This window comes from Tamandua tetradactyla, chromosome 2, assembly GCF_023851605.1.
Source record: "Tamandua tetradactyla isolate mTamTet1 chromosome 2, mTamTet1.pri, whole genome shotgun sequence".
In the NCBI taxonomy this organism is placed as follows: Eukaryota; Metazoa; Chordata; class Mammalia; order Pilosa; family Myrmecophagidae; genus Tamandua; species Tamandua tetradactyla.
In genome coordinates this window covers 51868258-51886314 of record NC_135328.1, presented here as the reverse complement: position 1 = coordinate 51886314, position 18057 = coordinate 51868258, and the positions used below count along the sequence as shown (strand labels likewise).

The 18057-nt window shown below is 40.7% G+C and overlaps 1 protein-coding gene across 3 annotated transcripts in view; it reads right to left on the bottom strand.

Moving 5' to 3' along the window:
- The window catches only part of NUP188 (nucleoporin 188), a 116443-nt gene that overhangs the window by 6770 nt on the left and 91616 nt on the right, over positions 1-18057 (bottom strand). For 2 of the 3 annotated variants that reach the window (XM_077146744.1, XM_077146757.1), the window contains 22 exons: positions 17694-17820; positions 15937-16089; positions 15631-15757; positions 15279-15366; positions 15105-15181; positions 14270-14384; positions 12218-12338; positions 12025-12091; positions 11146-11274; positions 10715-10854; positions 9337-9443; positions 8047-8253; positions 7757-7926; positions 7072-7141; positions 6617-6684; positions 5996-6191; positions 4196-4273; positions 3810-3895; positions 3388-3533; positions 2886-3067; positions 845-1048; positions 551-643 (listed from right to left, as the gene is read on the bottom strand). In XM_077146744.1, coding sequence (XP_077002859.1) covers positions 551-643; positions 845-1048; positions 2886-3067; positions 3388-3533; positions 3810-3895; positions 4196-4273; positions 5996-6191; positions 6617-6684; positions 7072-7141; positions 7757-7926; positions 8047-8253; positions 9337-9443; positions 10715-10854; positions 11146-11274; positions 12025-12091; positions 12218-12338; positions 14270-14384; positions 15105-15181; positions 15279-15366; positions 15631-15757; positions 15937-16089; positions 17694-17820 — 2751 coding nt within the window. The remainder of the gene's footprint in view (positions 1-550; positions 644-844; positions 1049-2885; positions 3068-3387; positions 3534-3809; positions 3896-4195; positions 4274-5995; positions 6192-6616; positions 6685-7071; positions 7142-7756; positions 7927-8046; positions 8254-9336; positions 9444-10714; positions 10855-11145; positions 11275-12024; positions 12092-12217; positions 12339-14269; positions 14385-15104; positions 15182-15278; positions 15367-15630; positions 15758-15936; positions 16090-17693; positions 17821-18057) is intronic. The other variant, XM_077146750.1, reaches the window with a different exon arrangement.

Genomic DNA, 18057 nt, shown 5'->3' with positions numbered 1-18057 from the left:
CACTAACCTGGATACAATTTGATCAGCTGTCAAAACTGAATGTTCTCAAAATATCAAGTAGAAAGTTCTTACAAATATCTACATTGCTATAGTAATGACCTATGTTACAAATAGTAAGTGATCTGTTACTAAATATTTCCAAATTTTAAAAAAAATTATGCTAAGTGAAAGAAACCAGATGCAAAGTACAATACCTTGAATGATTCCATTTATATAAAATGTAAATATAAATAAATGTACAGAGACAGAATTAGATTAATGGGTTTTGTAGAGCTGAGGAAGGATAGAGGGATTAAGAGGTGATTGCTCAGGGGTATGGAGCTTTTTGTTTTGGAGTAATGAAAATGTTCTAAAATTGACCACGATGATGGGTGCACAACTCCGTAATTATACTAAAAGCCACAGATTGTACACTTTGGATGGACTGTATGGTATATGACTATATATGTCAATAAAATTGCTTTTAAAAAAGCACTAAAGTAAGGGGCATGTTTTAACTGGAACTGTAGGTTGGCCATCCCAGGCCTCCTGGCAAGCCACTGAGACTCACCTGCACTGTACCGTTGGTGCTGAGCTGGTACACGCTCAGGAGGGGCAAACAAATACTCTGGGTAATGCCGGCTCCAGCCACTGCTGTGGCTCCCTGGGGGGAAAAGACATGAAATGAGATGGAACCTGTCACTGCTCCACCAATGAAGGAACCTAAGCCCACAAATGCTCTGCCCCGGGGGCAAAGAAGAGCTCTCAGGTTAGCCCACAACTTACACAGAAAATTGTAGGCAGTGTCAGAACCCACCCAGCACAAGCAAGGAGGGCCCCTCCTTCTCTCATGCTTGCCTCCTACCTGCTGGGTGCGAGCCAGGGTGAGTAGCAGGTGCAATGATGCCTCGGTGAAATGCAGATTCTGTTTCATGCGAAGGCTCACCTCCAGGGTGGTGAAGAGGGTAGGCAGGATGGGGAGCCTACGGGTCACCTGCAGCCATGAGTCACCATCCTCATCCACTTCACACAACTCCTTGGCCAGGTGCAGGCCTAGGACACATACCTGCTGGTGCCCAAGGGCAAGGATGTGTAAAAAGGGCAGGAAGCAGTCCAGGGAGGAAGAGACAGTGGAAGAGAAGGAGAGCAGGCAGTCCTAGGCCTGGTTCCCCATGACCGAGCTAGTCATAAACATTTCCAGCTAAGCTTAACTAAAATAAAATTTGCATTTCTTCCCAATTCTGTGTCCGCCTTTCATCCATCCTAACTCCATTGATCATGACAAGCAACCCCCAAACTAACAGGAGCTACTTTTGACCACTCTCTCCTCACTCCAACTGTCATCATTCCTGTGAGTGCTATTTCCCATCTCACATGTGGCCATTCCATTTTACTCTCTACCACTGGCAGAGAGTTAAGTCTAAGTGACCATCATTTCTTGCTGCACCATTGCAACGGCCTCCTAAATAATCTTCCTTTATCCATTCCTGATCCTCACTTATCTATTCTTCATATCAGTAGCTTTCAAACTTATTTTTTAAAATGACTCACAGTATTAATACTTCTGACATTGCTCTCCTCAGTATTCACATATTTACATATTTTCACCGAACAGTACTATGATGGTTAAGTTCATGTGTAAACTTGGCCAGGTGATGATGCTCAATTGTCCAGTCAGGCAAGCACTGGCCTAACTGTTACCGTGAGGATATTTCATGGATTTAAATCATCAGTCATTGATTGCATCTGTGGCTGATCACATCTGCAATCAACTAAGAGGAACAGCTTCCACAACAAGATAATCCAATCAGTCAGGCTTTTGAGGGAGAGGTGACAACTTCAGCAGCCAGAAGAGAGAATTTTACTTCAGTCAGCCAGCCTCTTCTGGGGAATTCATTGAAGACCTCCATCATTGTTGTCAGCTCATGGCCTGTACTACAGAATCTGGACTTATGAATCCCCCAGTTGCATAAGACACTTTTATAAAATCTCACATTTACAGCTATCTCCTGTTGGTTTTATTTTCTAGAGAACCTTGACTAATACAAGTACGTACCTACCCATACACCACCACGTAAAGGACTTTGATATTTTCTTTCACATTTTATTATATTTCATTAAAAAAAAAAAGGCTGGTGGTAACTAACCGAACTGAATTCAAGACCTACTAATAGGTTATGACCCAACAGTTTAAAAATGTTCTGTATTGTATCCTGAATGATTTTTCTAGAGTACAAATCTGATCCTTTCTCTCCTCTACTTAAAATCCTTAAATTGTTTCTACTTCATTCAGGGTACAGGTCAAAGACTCTGACAAGGCTACAGATCATCTAGCCCCAGTCTTGTACAGCCCCATCTCACCCCACATTCCCCATCCCTTATTTTACTCTCAAGCCTTCTCTTCAGGTCACTAGATGCTTCTTCCCCGTGGCTTATCCATATGCTGTTCTCTCTGCCTGAATCTTCTTCCCTGCACTTATTGCCTGCCTGACTGTGCCAACCCTTTAGGTCATTGTTCAAAAGGCACTTTCTCCAGGGAGCTTTCCTTGATACTGTAGATTAGGTTTCAACTCCAAGTTCCTTGTTCTCTCTGTATTTCTCTCCTGCAATACTTGCCACAGTTGAATTCCTATGCTTCTTTGCATAGTTTTGATTTATTAGCTTTTCACACTAGGCTGTGAATTTCATATGTTCAGTGACTATCTTGTTCACTAAATGCCCCCCAGGCCTAGCACAGGGGCTGGCACAGAGCAGGCAGGCATTCATTTTTTAACTTTTTTTTCTTTTGGTGCATGGGCTGGGAATCAAAGCTGGGTCTCCCACATGGCAGATGAGAATTCTACCACTGAACTACCCAATGGCCTTCATTTCTATTGGGCAGAATGCTTCCCAGGACATACCCTTACCCCATCACGCTGGTCCTTGTGCCGGGGACGAGAGCAATCATCAGTCTCCATGCTGTCCTTGTCCTCTGTGGCACTGCCTGATACTAGACTGTGACGAGTCTGGTCAAAGAGTGCAATCACCTCTTCTTGGAGGGTCTCACAGACATTCAGCACCAGTTGGGAGTATTGGGGGATCTCACTTACTGTAGGATAGACAGGGGAGGGGACAATGCCATGCTCATTAAGTCTATTATCTCTGCATACTACACTCTCCCCTTCACAAGTAGGCAACTGAGAATATAGAATGGAGCTAAGAGGGAATGTTTCTATATCATGGGAGGGAAAGATAAGCAAGTGAGTAAGAAAAAGCTTTCTAGAAGGCAAGTGTTCCAGGACTGAAAACTAAAAAATCAGAGGAAAAACGTCTTGTCTGGTCTAAGCTGGAAGAAGCCCCACTAGAGTGGCTGCCAGCAGAGGAGGGGAGATTGCTACAGCTACTACCACACCCCAGACTGTCCCTTACCTCTTATCTCCTTCATCTGCAACACTGTGATGAACGCTGAAAATACCTTGGCCTTGGTCTTTTCCATGATTTGCTGATCTGCCTGCAGCACTCCCTCCAAAATCTCCGTCAAGGGGCCAAGGATTTTATCCACAGAACCCAACTCTCTAGAAATAATATGGGAGTGAAGAGGGAAGGGAGAGTACACCTCATATAAAGGCCACAAACTATCCTTGCTCCATTTCAGAATGCAGTTTTTGCCTCATATCCTGTTTGCTTGCTATGTTAGTCCCATTCCCACGATGGAAAACTCAGTGAACATGTACCCATTTTACACCTAATTTCTCTCCTTCAGTGAAGTGAAGGGTCAGTAAAAAGGAACAAGCAGGCACTGACATGGCGGCTCCTGACCTTGGACCCACCTCTCCTGACACAGCCCTCACCTATTCCACTGCCGAAGGAGGATAAGCAGCAGAGTGCACATCATGGAGCCGAGGCGGAGGCAGTTCACTGAGCCTGGAACGAGGAGCTGAGGGGAAATAGCAGACCAGTTAGAGATCTGACTTTCTGTAAGCTGACAGATCAAGATTCAAACTTCATGTCTTTCCTCTCCAACAGTAGGCTCAAAGGGATGGATACAGGTGGAGAGATCAGGAGCTGGTACAACAGCAAAAGAGCTCTGCTTCCCCCACTGCAGCCTCAGGGCCTCCCAGCCAACTTGAGACCTCTGACCTGACAACTAGTACAGCTGGCAGACTCATAAGCTCTGCTATTTAACTTTGGATACCTTCTCCTTTGGAGGAATGTGAAATCTCCCTGACACACTTACTAAAGCTTTGGTCCCATCAAGCACTTCAAGAAAGAGCTGGCGACGCACTGCTGAGTCGGTCAGGTGCATTATATCCGCCTGCAAAGGACCAGGAAAAGTTTCAGTTGAGAAAAATTTCCCAGACTTTAGAAGCTAAGAAATGCGGAGTCCTCTGTCAAGCATTATCTCCCTGATTAAAGAGAAGGTTGACAGCCATGCTGTTACATTTTCCTACCCTTAGATACGGTCAGAATCAAGCCCAGGTTCACCCCCTCTTCATGACTACATCCTTCCCCTCCTTAGAACCATTTATATGCTTCACAGTGCCTTGGAAATACAAACTAACTCAACATGGTCCAAGAAGCCCTATATGATCTAGTCCAGCTGATTTGGGTATCACCCCCACTTGTGTTCACTATATACCAGCCCTAGGTGTCTCCTTCCTCATTCTTGAACACACGAAGCTCTTTTCCACTACTGGAACTTTGCACTTGTCATTCCTTTGTCTAGACTACTTTCTTTCACAGGCTCTTCAGCTGGAAGGCTTCTCTGTATCATTTTAGGTCTGTCTGGACATCACCTTCTCAGAGAAACCTCCATAACCACCTCTATCTAATGTGAATCGGTGCCAAAACATCCTGTTTTATTTCCTTCATAGCTAATTATCACAGCCTGAAATTATATTTTTTTATTTGTGAATCTGTTTATAATCTGCCTCCCTTAAGAGCCTCTTTCCATGAGATCAAGGACCTTTTCTGCCTTACTAACTGCTGTATCCCCAGTGCCTGGCACATGGTAAGCATTCACTTAATATATATTAAAAGAATGAAGAACTGAATGATTAATATACTGGACTTAGCCAGATGGTTGCTAGGGGGAAAGGATGGTGGGATTTTCAGAGCTATAACCCATGAAACACCAGCTAGTTAGGGCCTAAAAGGCAGGTGACACAGATCTTATTCCTGGGGAAATCATTCCCAAAGAAGCCTGAGCCTTTTGGTACATCTGGCATCTTAGAGGTTCATACTGCACCACAGAAAGAGTATTCACACACATACTGTTTCTAGGATCAAAGTTCCAAGGACATGGAAACTCTGACACTAGGGAACAAGTCTCACTGAAGATTTAAGAATATTCTTGGAACAAGAAAACAGTTATCAAGCTAAAGTTATTCATAAAGTTAAGACATTACTCTGGATTTCCTAGGGAGTAACAGTTCAACATAGCACAATGGTGTCAAACTACAAAAAAAAAGTCAAGTAAAAATGCAAACTATTCCCAAATTCCAACTCTCTAAAAATCAACTCTCAATGAACACACACTACAGAGACAATGGCCTCTGTTCTTTTTCAAAGAAGACCAAGAAACACAGTTTCCAGAACCAATGAAAACAAACTGCTCTCTAGAGAAAGGTGCTGCTGCAGCTGTTACATATACCTGAGGGCTAATCAACAAATATTTATCTAGTATCTCCAGGGCACACAGCACAAGAAGGCAATTATAAATTTGCATGAGAGGCAGACTAAGGAAGGGAGTCCCTTAGACCTACCTTAAACCCACAGGAAGCTAGAGAAGGATTTTTATGAATGTCTGAAGGGGTTTTAAATTACTTCTCTGCATTTTAAGCATCTCTTGTTGGGCCTAACACCCTCAACCTCCCTATTAGCCCCAATCTCTTGGCACAGAACCTGTTACATTTTAGCTCTTAGGGACAAACACTGATTTATTCCCCATCCCAAGGGATTATATCTGCTAAGCATCTCAACACACTGTTGCTAGGATACTTCACACTAGGTAAAATTTGCCCAAGGAGGTTCTTACATGACTTGTAGCAATAATGAGAAGCATCCTCCAAGCAGAGACAAGCATCTGATATTCTACAAAACAGGTGCAGCTGCTATCCTCTGTTTCCGCCATGTGAACTGCCAAGGACTTGACATAACCTGACCAGTAGGCAAAGCGTTTCTCGCTGGAAAATTTCTTGAGAGTATCTTTTAATGACTGGTCTAATGATCCCCTAGGATTTCAAGAAAAAACAAAACCTACAGTTAGTTTTCCAAAGCAGATGGGAATGTGACAGGCACAGATCCTTACGGAGGCAGAGAAAGCAACTGCACAAGGGTTTAAAAGCTGATGGCTCCAGGAACACCTCCAACATGTGAGGCTCATACTTCTTGCCCAATATAATGGGTTAGGCTAGGCTCTTTCCAGGATTCCTCCTCCATAAAATCATGATCACACGGAGTTTGTGTCACAATACCTCTTTCTGACAATCATAAATGCCATCAATGGATTGGTCAGGACACAGCTCACTGGCCCTGCACAAATGGTTCCAAATCAGCTCTCTCCAATGCCTTGGTTCATACAGACATGCACCCCAAAAATCCATGATCTTTCCACCCCAACCTTTAATTAAAATTTTAAAATGGTGAAAAGACTCACTTAACCACATAGTATATCTCCAAGCATATTATCTTCATGATTAGGGCACAGGTTTCCAGGATGCTAGGCTGTGAAGGGGGAGAGCAGAGCAGAAATCAATTATGTACAGTAATTTCTTCTCCAAAGGAGGGACCCAATACATGGAAAACAAGAAAGCCCATTCCCTATGAGTGTGTTCTGTGAGTGGCCATCTGATGTGCAAGAGCAGAAGTGTTAGGTATACAATGTCTCCAATTGAGTGGAGAAGATTTCAGAGTTATCAACACAGAGAAGGGTATGCCACTTTCCTTCTCAAAGCAAGACAGCAAAGAAAGAGGAAGCAGGTACTTCTATATAAAAGAAATTCCTAATAAAGAAAAAACTCTGGTTGTTTAATTAGGGGAGGTATCATTTTGTCTCACAGCTCAGCCTTTCCTCCCACAGACTTTCAGCCACTGTCCCATCCTCCAACTTACCTCAGATGTTTCTGAGGGAGGAGAAAGGGTTTCAAAGAGGGGGCTTGTTAAGTTCTCCCAAAACTTGGGCCTAAAAAGGGAATACATGTTAGACATGACTATTTCATCTCACAAAGACATTTCCTCCTGTCTCCACCTCCCTTTATTGGTTACTTCTCCATATTTTACCTGTTCCAATCCTATAGGTCAATTGTTCCTATATAAGTGTACAGGATCCCATACATTTTTTTCTTCTTAAGAAACACAATTGTACTTCATAGGGAGATCAGTAAAAATCCCAATGACTCATTCCACTGTACTTTTCCAAAAGCCCATAAAGAAGAGAGTGGGAGGGAAATCTACCTTTTTAATATTGCCTCCCTTTGTACCAACAGACTCCCCAAGAAGAGGGGTGTTTCCATCCACTTATCTGAATCCATTGTTTCTCAAGAACTATGGGTTGGTTGGGGTTAGAAGAAAGAAGGAACACAGTAGTAGTCAAACCTTAAAGATGACCCCTGCTGGTGTTAAGACAATAACTAAGAGTAAAACTTCCCTGTACTGAACCAGGTACTAGGTACTTGTTATATATATTCTCAGTAAACTGTCACAAAAAACCTCAGAGATAAAAACTATTATCATCTCCATTTTACAGATAAGAACATGGAGACTCAGAGGGTTAAATAACTCCCAGAGTCAGACTTACTTGGTTCTGAGAACCAGCATGGCACTGTCCCGACGGTCCTGCCACAGAGCATGCAGAAAGGCAATGGCTGCGCGATGCAGGAAGGGAGGGCACCAGTATCTATCCTGCTGTTGGGAATCAATCAGCTCCAGCACTGCATGTAGACAGCTCCACACCCCAAGACTGAATTCCTGTAAGAGGGGACAGGTAAGAGTTGAGTTGCACAGTCACTGCCAAGCAGCTATACCTGCAAAGCCCAGTACCCACTTCCCAGGAATCTGTCTTTCAGTTTCATCTATGTGCAGACTCACCTTTGAGCCATCACTGCTATCCTTCACCTCCAGGTTCAGAAACAATTCAATAAGACCTGGTTGGGTCTCCACTGCAACTGTGAGGAATTCCAGAATCATGACTTTGATGCGCATATCCTCAATCCTGCTCTGCAGTCGAGTCAGAAAGGCATCGCGAATGGCAGCGGCATCATTCCCCAAGCAGGCATACACCGACATAGGGGCCACCTGATGGAGACCGGGACACAGACTTAGAGCTCCTACCTCCAGGCAGAGGCTGGCTTCCACAGGAGGGTATTGGAGAACTCCCAGAAAAAGCGCAGAAAAGAAATATCCAGACACACAGCTCTGGATCAGAAGGGACATCACCACAAGAGACCTATAGCACTAGATGCCCAACAATTCACAGAACCAGTAATCAAAATAAAAAGATGCTCAATGCTCAACCTTGCTCACATATAAATGTAAACTGAAAAAATGAGATAACATTTTTGCTTATTAGATTGATAAAGATTAAAAAACTGATGATGCTCATTGTGGCAAGGATTCAGGAACAGCCTTGGTGGTAGGAACGTAAACCATTACAATCTTTTTTGGAGGGCAATTTGGAAAGGTCTGATAAAATTAAAACTTATACCAAATTCTATGTATGATAATGTTTACTGCAGCACTGTTTACAAGAGTGAAAGGTAGAGAGAGGCCCAAATAAATTAGGATACATTCATTCAAAGGCATGTCATGCAAGCATTAAAAAGAATGAAGTTGGGGCAGGCCAAAGTGGTCCAGCAGGCAGAGTTCTCGCCTGCCATGCTGGAGACCTAGGTTTGATTCCCGGTGCCTGCCTGCCCATGCACAAAAAAAAAGAATGAAGTTGTTCCAAATGTACTGACGTGGAAAGACTGCAAGATATATGTTAAGTGAATAAATCTACTCACAGAAAAATGGAATTCCATTTTTATGAAGAACAAAAGCACATACCCCAACACGATTTAATATATAAACACCAATAAAAAAAGAAAACTGAAGCAATACATACTAGCCCACCCATAGGAATTCTCAGAATGAAGGGATCATAGGTACCTCAACTTTCTGTTACCATTATTAGTAATACTTAAAATTTTTTTCAAATACATATTTCTTTTCTAATTGGGGGGAAAAAACCTTCATAAACATACATTTATATTTATCTATGTGTGACTATGTTGCTTTAAAAGACAGACTACAAGTTAACTGTTTTAACCAATAGAAAAGAAGAGCAGTCTTGAGCAGAGTCAGTTATATGGGGCTTTGGTTGGCTGAGTGGGATCCTACCGTAGCCAGACGTTTCAGTAGCTGGATGGCAAGACGTGGCAAAGCAGCGTCATGTTTGTGATAGATGTATTTCGCTAGAACAGCAATGAGGTTGTTCCCATGGGCCCCTGAAGAAGCACAGGAAACAGCTGAGATAGTATGACTGATTCAAGCTCATAGCCTTGATGTTGTTCAAAAAGGCTGATACATGTGAGAGAATTTACCCTTAAGTACTTAGGAGGCCAAAGTGAACCTAGAGCAAATGCATATCATTCTTTTTAAAGTAGTAAAGAGGATAGCCAGAACTTTATTTGGAGTGAACACAGTTCAATCCAATTCATTAAGAATGGGAAATCATACATTTTGAAGAAAATAAGCAGTCTTATAAAAAAAAACGGGTTAGAAAAAGGCATCACAATGAAGCTATGCATTAAAAAGCAAAAATCATAAAAAATTCAAAATGATACAGGTAGGAAGGGCCCAAGACCATCTCCAAACATAATTGGAGATGAAGGGATACAGACTGTACAACGGGACTGGATATAAAAACTCAGAAATGGACAGCACAATACTACCCAATTGTAATGCAATTATGTTAAAACACTGAATGAAGCTGCATGTGAGGTATAGGTTTTTTGTTTTTGTTTTTTTTGTTTTTTTTTCTTTCTATTATTGTTTTAATTCTTATTCTGTTGTCTTTTTATTTCTTTTTCTAAATCGATGCAAATGTACTAAGAAATGATGAATATGCAACTATGTGATGTTATTAAGAATTACTGATTGTACATGTAGATTGGAATGATTTCTAATTGTTTTGTTAATTCTTTTTTTAATTAATAAAAAAAAAAAATTCTGAAAAAAAGCAAAAATCATAAAAAATTCAAAATGATACAGGTAGGAAGGGCCCAAGACCATCTCCAAACATATACTAGAAAATGAGTAAACTGGATCCCAAAGAGATTAAATGATAAGTTTACGGTCACAGAGTAATAATAGCCAATATTAATAGGTATCAGGAACCTCCCTATGTTTTATATGTAGTAAGTTATTTACTTATTATAATTTTATGTGGTAATTATCATTAATTCTATTTTACAGATGAGGAATCTGAAGTAATATTGTTCAGTAATGTGCCCAAAGTCACATAGCTGGTTGGCGCCTACATCTAAACCAAGGCAATCTGACTCTGAATCTATTATTCTGTCAACAATAGGAGGCAGAAATCAAGTATGATCTAGTCCTTTTATTTCCAAGTCCAAGATGGGAACTGATGGTAAAGGTGATTTTTTTCCAAATTCCCTCAAGGATTTAATCAGAAGATACTGCTGCCCTCCAAAAACTCAGCCTAAATCAAGTACTCATGGGCAGAAAAGTTAGTGATTGGAAGGGAAACACATACCATGTTGTGTGAGAGCCTGTTCCAAGGGGGACACCACGTTAGAAGGAGGTTTTAGCCGAATAACGTTGTTGGTGACTGAGAATGCCAATTTCACTGTCTTGATCAGCAGCTGGCCCTGGCCCTGGCTCTCTGCCCCATCACTAGGATGCCAAATAAAAACCAAAATTGATTCAAACAGTATGACTTAATTCAAAACATATCCCAGAATTCAACAGCTTCTTTTAAGAAGCCCCAGCCCAAATTAGGAGCCTGCCTACATGGCAGTGACTATACTATCTAAGGGCTATGTCCTGGAAAGAACAAGGTTTTCTTTAAAAAGTTACTTTATTTAAGAGGAAAAAAAGAGTTACTTTAGGTTAATTTAAACTGGAGTTCTTCCTGTCTCAGGGACAATAAAGACAAATGTGGGAAAGGTACAGAGGGAATCCCACCTTCGAGGCTGAGCGGCCATCACCATGTCAATGGTGTCCACGCCAATGCCCATGATATTGATAACTGTCTGTCCCGCTTCTGTGTAGGCCAGACTGCAGATGCAGAGAGACTGTAGGCTGGGAGTATGACTGGAAGACAGATGTATTCTGAGTTACTAGGAAGCCACCAAGCTAATGCCTATTTGGAAGGAAAGGACATTAACTAGTTGAACTAGGGTGGCAAACCTAACCAACTGGACATGAGTGATAGAGATCAGTTTTCTCTGCCAGATGAAGACGCTCTGATCACTTTTCTAGCATAAACTTGGTTCTAGAGACCCCTCTGAGAAATAATCTAAATATCCATCAATTAATGGAAAAATTTACTGAAACATCAAGATTAATTCATATACAAATGCCCCACAATCATTAAAACAAGACAGATCTACAGGTAATGGCACAGAAAGTAAGTTACAGAGCAGTTAGTACAAACTGAGGAAAATTCCTGGAAGAAAAGGTACTAACTTGTTAATACCCATCCCTGGAAATAAATTTATGAAGGCATTTTGCACTGAATGAGTACTTTCCAATGAACACACATAATTTTTGTAAACAAATAAAAAAATGACTAAAAGTGTATATCTATACAAATCTATATGCACAAATATATACATGCACACAAACACATACAATCTCATTCTCACTCCATTTGCTCTTCTCACTCCAAAGGGAGAAAATATAAACAGTCCAGTAGAAAGCAAACCTCAAGAATACTGAGCTCTGGGTTCAACCAAGATGAGTTCTCTGAAAGAAATGAGATGGCTCTGCACAGCAGAAACCTGTCTCGTCCCTTGGTGAGTGGCAGCATTCACGAGCACCAAGCGATCGCCTCTCTCATACCTACTATGCAGATCTGTCTCATGGCAAAGGTTCAGTATCGCATGGATCAGCTCCAGGATCAGGCAACCTGGACTCCAGAAAAGACATAGGAATGATATGGCCTCGTGCAGTGACTCTTATTCCAAGAAAAGGAAAGCAAGATCTCTAGGGAGTCAGAAATCCTCTAGGCCTTCCGTGCCCATGATGTCCTTACCAATCTGTTCTCTCACACCATGAGAGTTATAGCGCCACTTGTGGTAGCTGGGAAGCATCTCCTTCAGCACAAACATTACACAGGGCACCAGTCCTTGGCTCTGGGTACTACCGAGCTGCCCCTACAAGAAACCATGCTGTGAGGGCTTCAGCTATTTAAATGCAAAAATGCAAGAAAAGTCATTTAATTATTGGGGATTTAACTTCAAAACCATAGCTCCAGAGGGAATCTAGGCAAGCCTTTGGCCACCAGTGAAAAAGGAAAAAAAAAAAAAACACACATCAGAACACCCTATTTCAATCAAGTCCACCTTGGAACCAAAAAGACCAATGTGCACAAAAGGGACCTGCATAAGGGAGAGGGATGAAGGCTAAATTTGGGTAGAAGAGAGGAACCTTAAACATAAAGAACATAGGATTGTTGATAATAGTGAATGCCAGTTTCATCATCATGATCATCAATCATCTTTAACCTCCACCCACTACCCCATCACTGAAAAACCAGAAAGGAGAAGTGATACCCAAAATTTTTCATCCTGATATTACTTAACCTCAGCTTCCTTATCTTAAAAATGGGGATTCCTATAACACAGTGAACTCTCTGGGATGATGACTGTGATTAACAGTGAAGATATAAAAATGCTCTTTCCTGAGCTAGAACAAATGTCTGTCACTATTACAAGGACTTAAAAATAGAGTGGTATATGGGGAAAATGCACCTACTGCAAACTATGGACTATCATAGTTCCCAGTAATATTTTAATATTCTTTCATCAACACTAACAAATGTATCACACCAATGCTAAGGGGCAATAATAGGGGAGGGGATAAGGAGCATGAGATGGTTTTGGTGTGTGTGTTTTTTTACTTTTTTTGTACGCTATATGGTGGGGGTGAAATATACACTTCATTTTTTTTCCATGTGAGTATTCCCTTATTGCAGCAACATTTTGCTAAATTTTTGTTTTTTTGTTCTTTGTTTGTTTGGGAAGTGCATGGCCCGGGAATTGAAACCAGGTCTCCCAGATGGCAGGCGAGAATTCTACCACCGAACTATCCTCGCACCCCCATTTGTTTGTTTTTAGAATAAAAAAAAATTCTAAAATTGGTTGTGTTAACGAATTAACCACTATATGATGATACTGTGAACCACTGATTGTACACTTCGGATGGACTGATAGTATGTAAATGTATTTCAAAAAAACTGATTTAAAAATGAGGATTCTTATTATCTAGAGCCTATCTCTATATATGATTGTTTCCATTTTTCAAGCATTCATTGAATGCTTACTTACCATGTGGGCAGGAAGTGTACTGAGTGCTTCTCATTTATGACCCTCTCAATAACTTCATGAGGCAGAGACTGTAATTTTCATTCCTATTTTCCAGAGGTTCTGATAAATTCTATACATGTCCCAAATCATAAAAGTAGTAGTAAGTGGTCAAGTTGATATTTAAATCTAATTCTGTGTGATTTCAAAACCCCTGCTCTTAAGTGCTACATCAGTAGTTTTCAATCAGAGTTGTGACCCATTAGTGGACTGTGAAATCTAGCTTGAAAAAGAAACAGTAAAAGTATCAGAAAGCATCTTATATAGTTAGAACAAATGTTGTAAAAGTTGCTTCAGGACTATACACACAAACATTTGTGTGCACTGACATATGATATAAAATATACTTATTGCCCTGGGCTACAGTCAAAATAGCTTGACAGTCACTGCTTTACGCCATAGGCCTCTTCAATCCTACCTCATAAGCCTTCTGAGAGTATTAAATACCCACAAATGGGCGGGCCACGGTGGCTCAGCAGGCAAGAATGCTTGCCTGCCATGCCAGAGGACCCAGGTTCGTTTCCTGGTGCCTGCTCATGTAAAAAAAAAAAAAAAAATACCCACAGATAAAGTACCTATCACAGAACCTGGCACATAGTAGGTAGTCATTACATAAAAACTGTAATTACTTTACCTTCAGGACAACTGTTCTGCCTCTAGATAAGATGACTACAGTAGCAGATGACAGAGAATCTATTTTAGAATCTTCAATCAGATATTACCTTGACAAGACTGGTGATCAAGCGCAGAAAGGCAATGGTGACTGCATACTCGCCCAGAGGCTGCTCACTATTCATCAAGAGGTTTCCATATCCTCCAGCATTCATCCCCTCCGCACTGGGAATGGCAAAGAGGCAGAGAAAAAAAAATATGGGGCAATTTCAAGGATTCACGAAACTGTAAGCACAGAGCATTTCATTTATTGTCTAGATGACTTGGACATAAAACAGGGAAACTCTGCAAGGTAACTGATCATATCTAGGCAATTTTATACCCTGGGTAAACATTAAGAACATGTATCATTTATGCACAGTTTTAAAAGTTTTAAAGTGAAAAATCAAATAAACAACAGGGAAACATCTTTGTCTTATAAGCAAGGGAAGTTGAACCCTATCTGTTGGAAACCGGTCTACTGGGCAAGCCTGAATACCTAAGAAACAAGAAAAAGTACAGTGTGAGTATGGCTTAAGAAAGGAAAGCCAATTCCCTGGATCCAGAGACCTCTGGATTCTCTAGGCAGGAAAGTAAACTCCCACGGGCTTAAGATGGTTGTTGCTAAATGAGAAATACCTCTCTCTCTCTCTCAGGATTCAAAGATTCCGAAACATAAGTGGTGCCCTAGAAAAAAGAGAGCAGCCACTGTGCCCTATGTCCCATCAATCTCTTTTTAATGGTCCTCACTCATCCTCCTATTTCAGGTCAGAGCGCTAAAACAGACAAGGAGCAAACAGAGTAAACAGTTGAAGAGAAGCATCTTAAAAACTAGTAAAATTAAGCTACACCTGAAATGTACATGGTTCTTCCTAGAGAATATATTCTACCCAAGACCTGGCTCACCTAATCATTTGACTCATGTTGGAGACAGGGTGAGCCACAAATGGTAAAAATCCTGTGTGACGAAGATCAGTCCAGACCTAAGAATGGAAAAGGAAAAGGAAATGTCCATGTGTTTTCAGGTATATACCAACTGCTACATTTTTCTTGCTGTCAAGAAGACTGGCACAACCTCACCTTTGCTGGATTCCGGGAAGCCAAAATGGTCAAGCAATTGACACAAGAAGCAATAACATCCACAGGGGGGGAGATCACTGTTGTTAACCTGGTTGAAGAACAGTACACTGTACCCAGTAAAATAAAAAACACACCTTGTTCCATCAAAACTGTTTTCCAGTTCTCTCTTTCCAAGTTCCTCCTCTCAGCAGGGATACAAAAACAGGAAAGCTCATAGCTGGGAACAAATATCACACCAGAGCTTTCTACACAGGAATGTTTGTGAACTTTAAGCCAGTATATGTGGTCAGGTTCCTAGAAACAGCAAATTTCCTGAGAGTTCTGCCATGCAGGGGTTATACACCCAACTCACCGCTGCAGCAGCATGTAGATGCGGGAAGTGATTGGCAGGAGACAGTCTGCTATTGAAAGATCCGTATTAATGACCTTATGTACCAGATCAATGATGGGTTTGACCCGCTGACAGTGCTGAATCACATCTGAGGAGAAAGACAGCCTGTGACTTCATGGAAAACAATTAAGATCAATGAATAGTCTAAGTCCCAGAAAACAAATCATAATCTTGATGGTCGTGAATTTTATCTTGAAATTATCTATCTCTCCTCCATGCATTTCCATTTTGCCACCCCATAGTGATGTCTCCCAAAGTTGATCTTACCTGCAGTAGAAACAACATGAAGCAGCATTTCAATCTCACAAGTAAAAAGCGTCCAGCTGCTGTAGGAATATTCCCAGCGTACCAAGTAAGCCCTATCATCCAGCATAACTTGGCCCACAGTGCCTTGAGGTATGCGAAGGTTGGTCTGACCCCCTTAGGAAGAAGGAGGAGAAACTCACCTAATATCTAAATAAACAATAAAAAACTCCCCCACAGAGAACCTTTTTTTGTTGCTCAGACGTGGCCTCTCTCTCTCTCAGCCAATACAGCAAGCAAACTCACCACCCTCCCCCTTTCTATGTGAGACCTGACTCCAAGGGGAGTAAACCTCCCTGGAAAGGTGGTTCAGAAATCCTAGAATGAGTTAGGACTCAGCGTCAAGGCATCAAGACTTTTTCAACCGAAAGGGGTAAGAGAGAAATGAGACAAAATAAAGTGTCAGTGGCTGAGAGATTTCAAACAGAGTCGAGAAGTTATCCTAGAGGTTCTTCTTATACATTATACAAATATCCCCTGTTTAGTTTAAGGTATATTAGAAAGGCTAGAGGGAAGTGCCTGAAACTGTAGAGCAGTGTTCCAGTAGCCATGTTTCTTGAAGATGACTGTATAGTGATATAGCTTTTGCAAAGGACTGTGCGATTGTGAAAACCTTGGTTCTGATGCTCCTTTTATCTATGGTATGGACACATGAGGAAAATATATGGATTAAAAATAAATAAACAATAGGGGGAACAAATGTTAAAATAAAAAAATATTCTGTATTGAAATGCTCATATTATACATTCATTGTTTTTCTAAAAAAAAAGGGGGGGTGACTCCTTTACTAAACACCAATATTTAGTCACACAGGCATATATAGAGACTTGGCATCTAACATTCCTACAATTCTTCTATTAAAAAACAAAGCACTTCTTTTGTCATGCAGGGATCTGACTCTCTCCCACGTCTAATAAACAGGTAAGCACAGAGAGTGGCTTTCCATTTAAATGATGACTACAGGAAGATCATCTTATGGGATCTTATGATCACTGCATAAATCAGGATTAATAATAAAGCCATTCCTTCTATATGTTCATCCTTCAGTTCCTATAATACATGTGAATTTATAAGTAAAACTGGTCTCTCTTACACATAGCCAGGAGAAAAACTAATTGCTACAACCTTCTTCTACAACTTAATTTGGTACTGTTAATTAAAAATATTTGATCTTTGCCCAACAATCCCATTTTGAGGATTCTATCTACTAGAAATAAAAACATCAGCATATATGGGAATATGTACCTAATGCTGCACTGTTTGTAGTGGCAAAATACTGACACTGCCTAAATGTCTGTTAGAAGGGGAAAAATAAAAATTATGGAACATATAGAATAATTATGTAATACTATAAAGAAACAGTCAGATCCATATGTAATAAAATCAACTTGCAGAATGAGCTTTGAATTTATATAGAAATACGTGAGAGTAAACACTAAATTAAAGGATTGAAGAGATTAATTTTAAAATATATATATACTCTGCAATAGTTAACCCCTCACAATAAACACTACTTTTGAAATAAAAACAGTCTAATAACTGGTAAAAAAAAAAGTAGAGAAACTGACTACAATTATTTATCAACAAATCAACAGCCACAGTGGAAAGGAAAACAAATTCTTTAAAGGCAATTGCTTTAATTAATTAAAACAGGAACAACGAGATCTAAATAGAGGCTGTCATAAAAAAAGGATACTGAACCAAGAACCCCTTTATCTTACCAAGAGGGTAAAGTAGCTTAGATGTTTGTCGTCGCCAAAGAGTTCCATCTTCATGGGAGATCACATCGTGGGGCTTGTGCTTATAAAGTTCATTGTAGAAAGACATCTTATCCAAGAAACTATATACCTGTCACCAAGCAAAAAGAAATCCCAGGCACATATTTACCTACAAGTCATAAAAGGGGGTCTCACATTTGCTTTTCTACATTTTTAACCATATTTTATATGTGCTGACTCTCAAAGTTCGTATACGCCCAGTATTTTCTTGGAATTGCCTGCTGCTCTCCTCAACAAATCTTTTCCATTCTTTAACACCCAACTCAAGCCTTACTCCATAAAAATAGTTCCCTCTCCTGAACAGTGT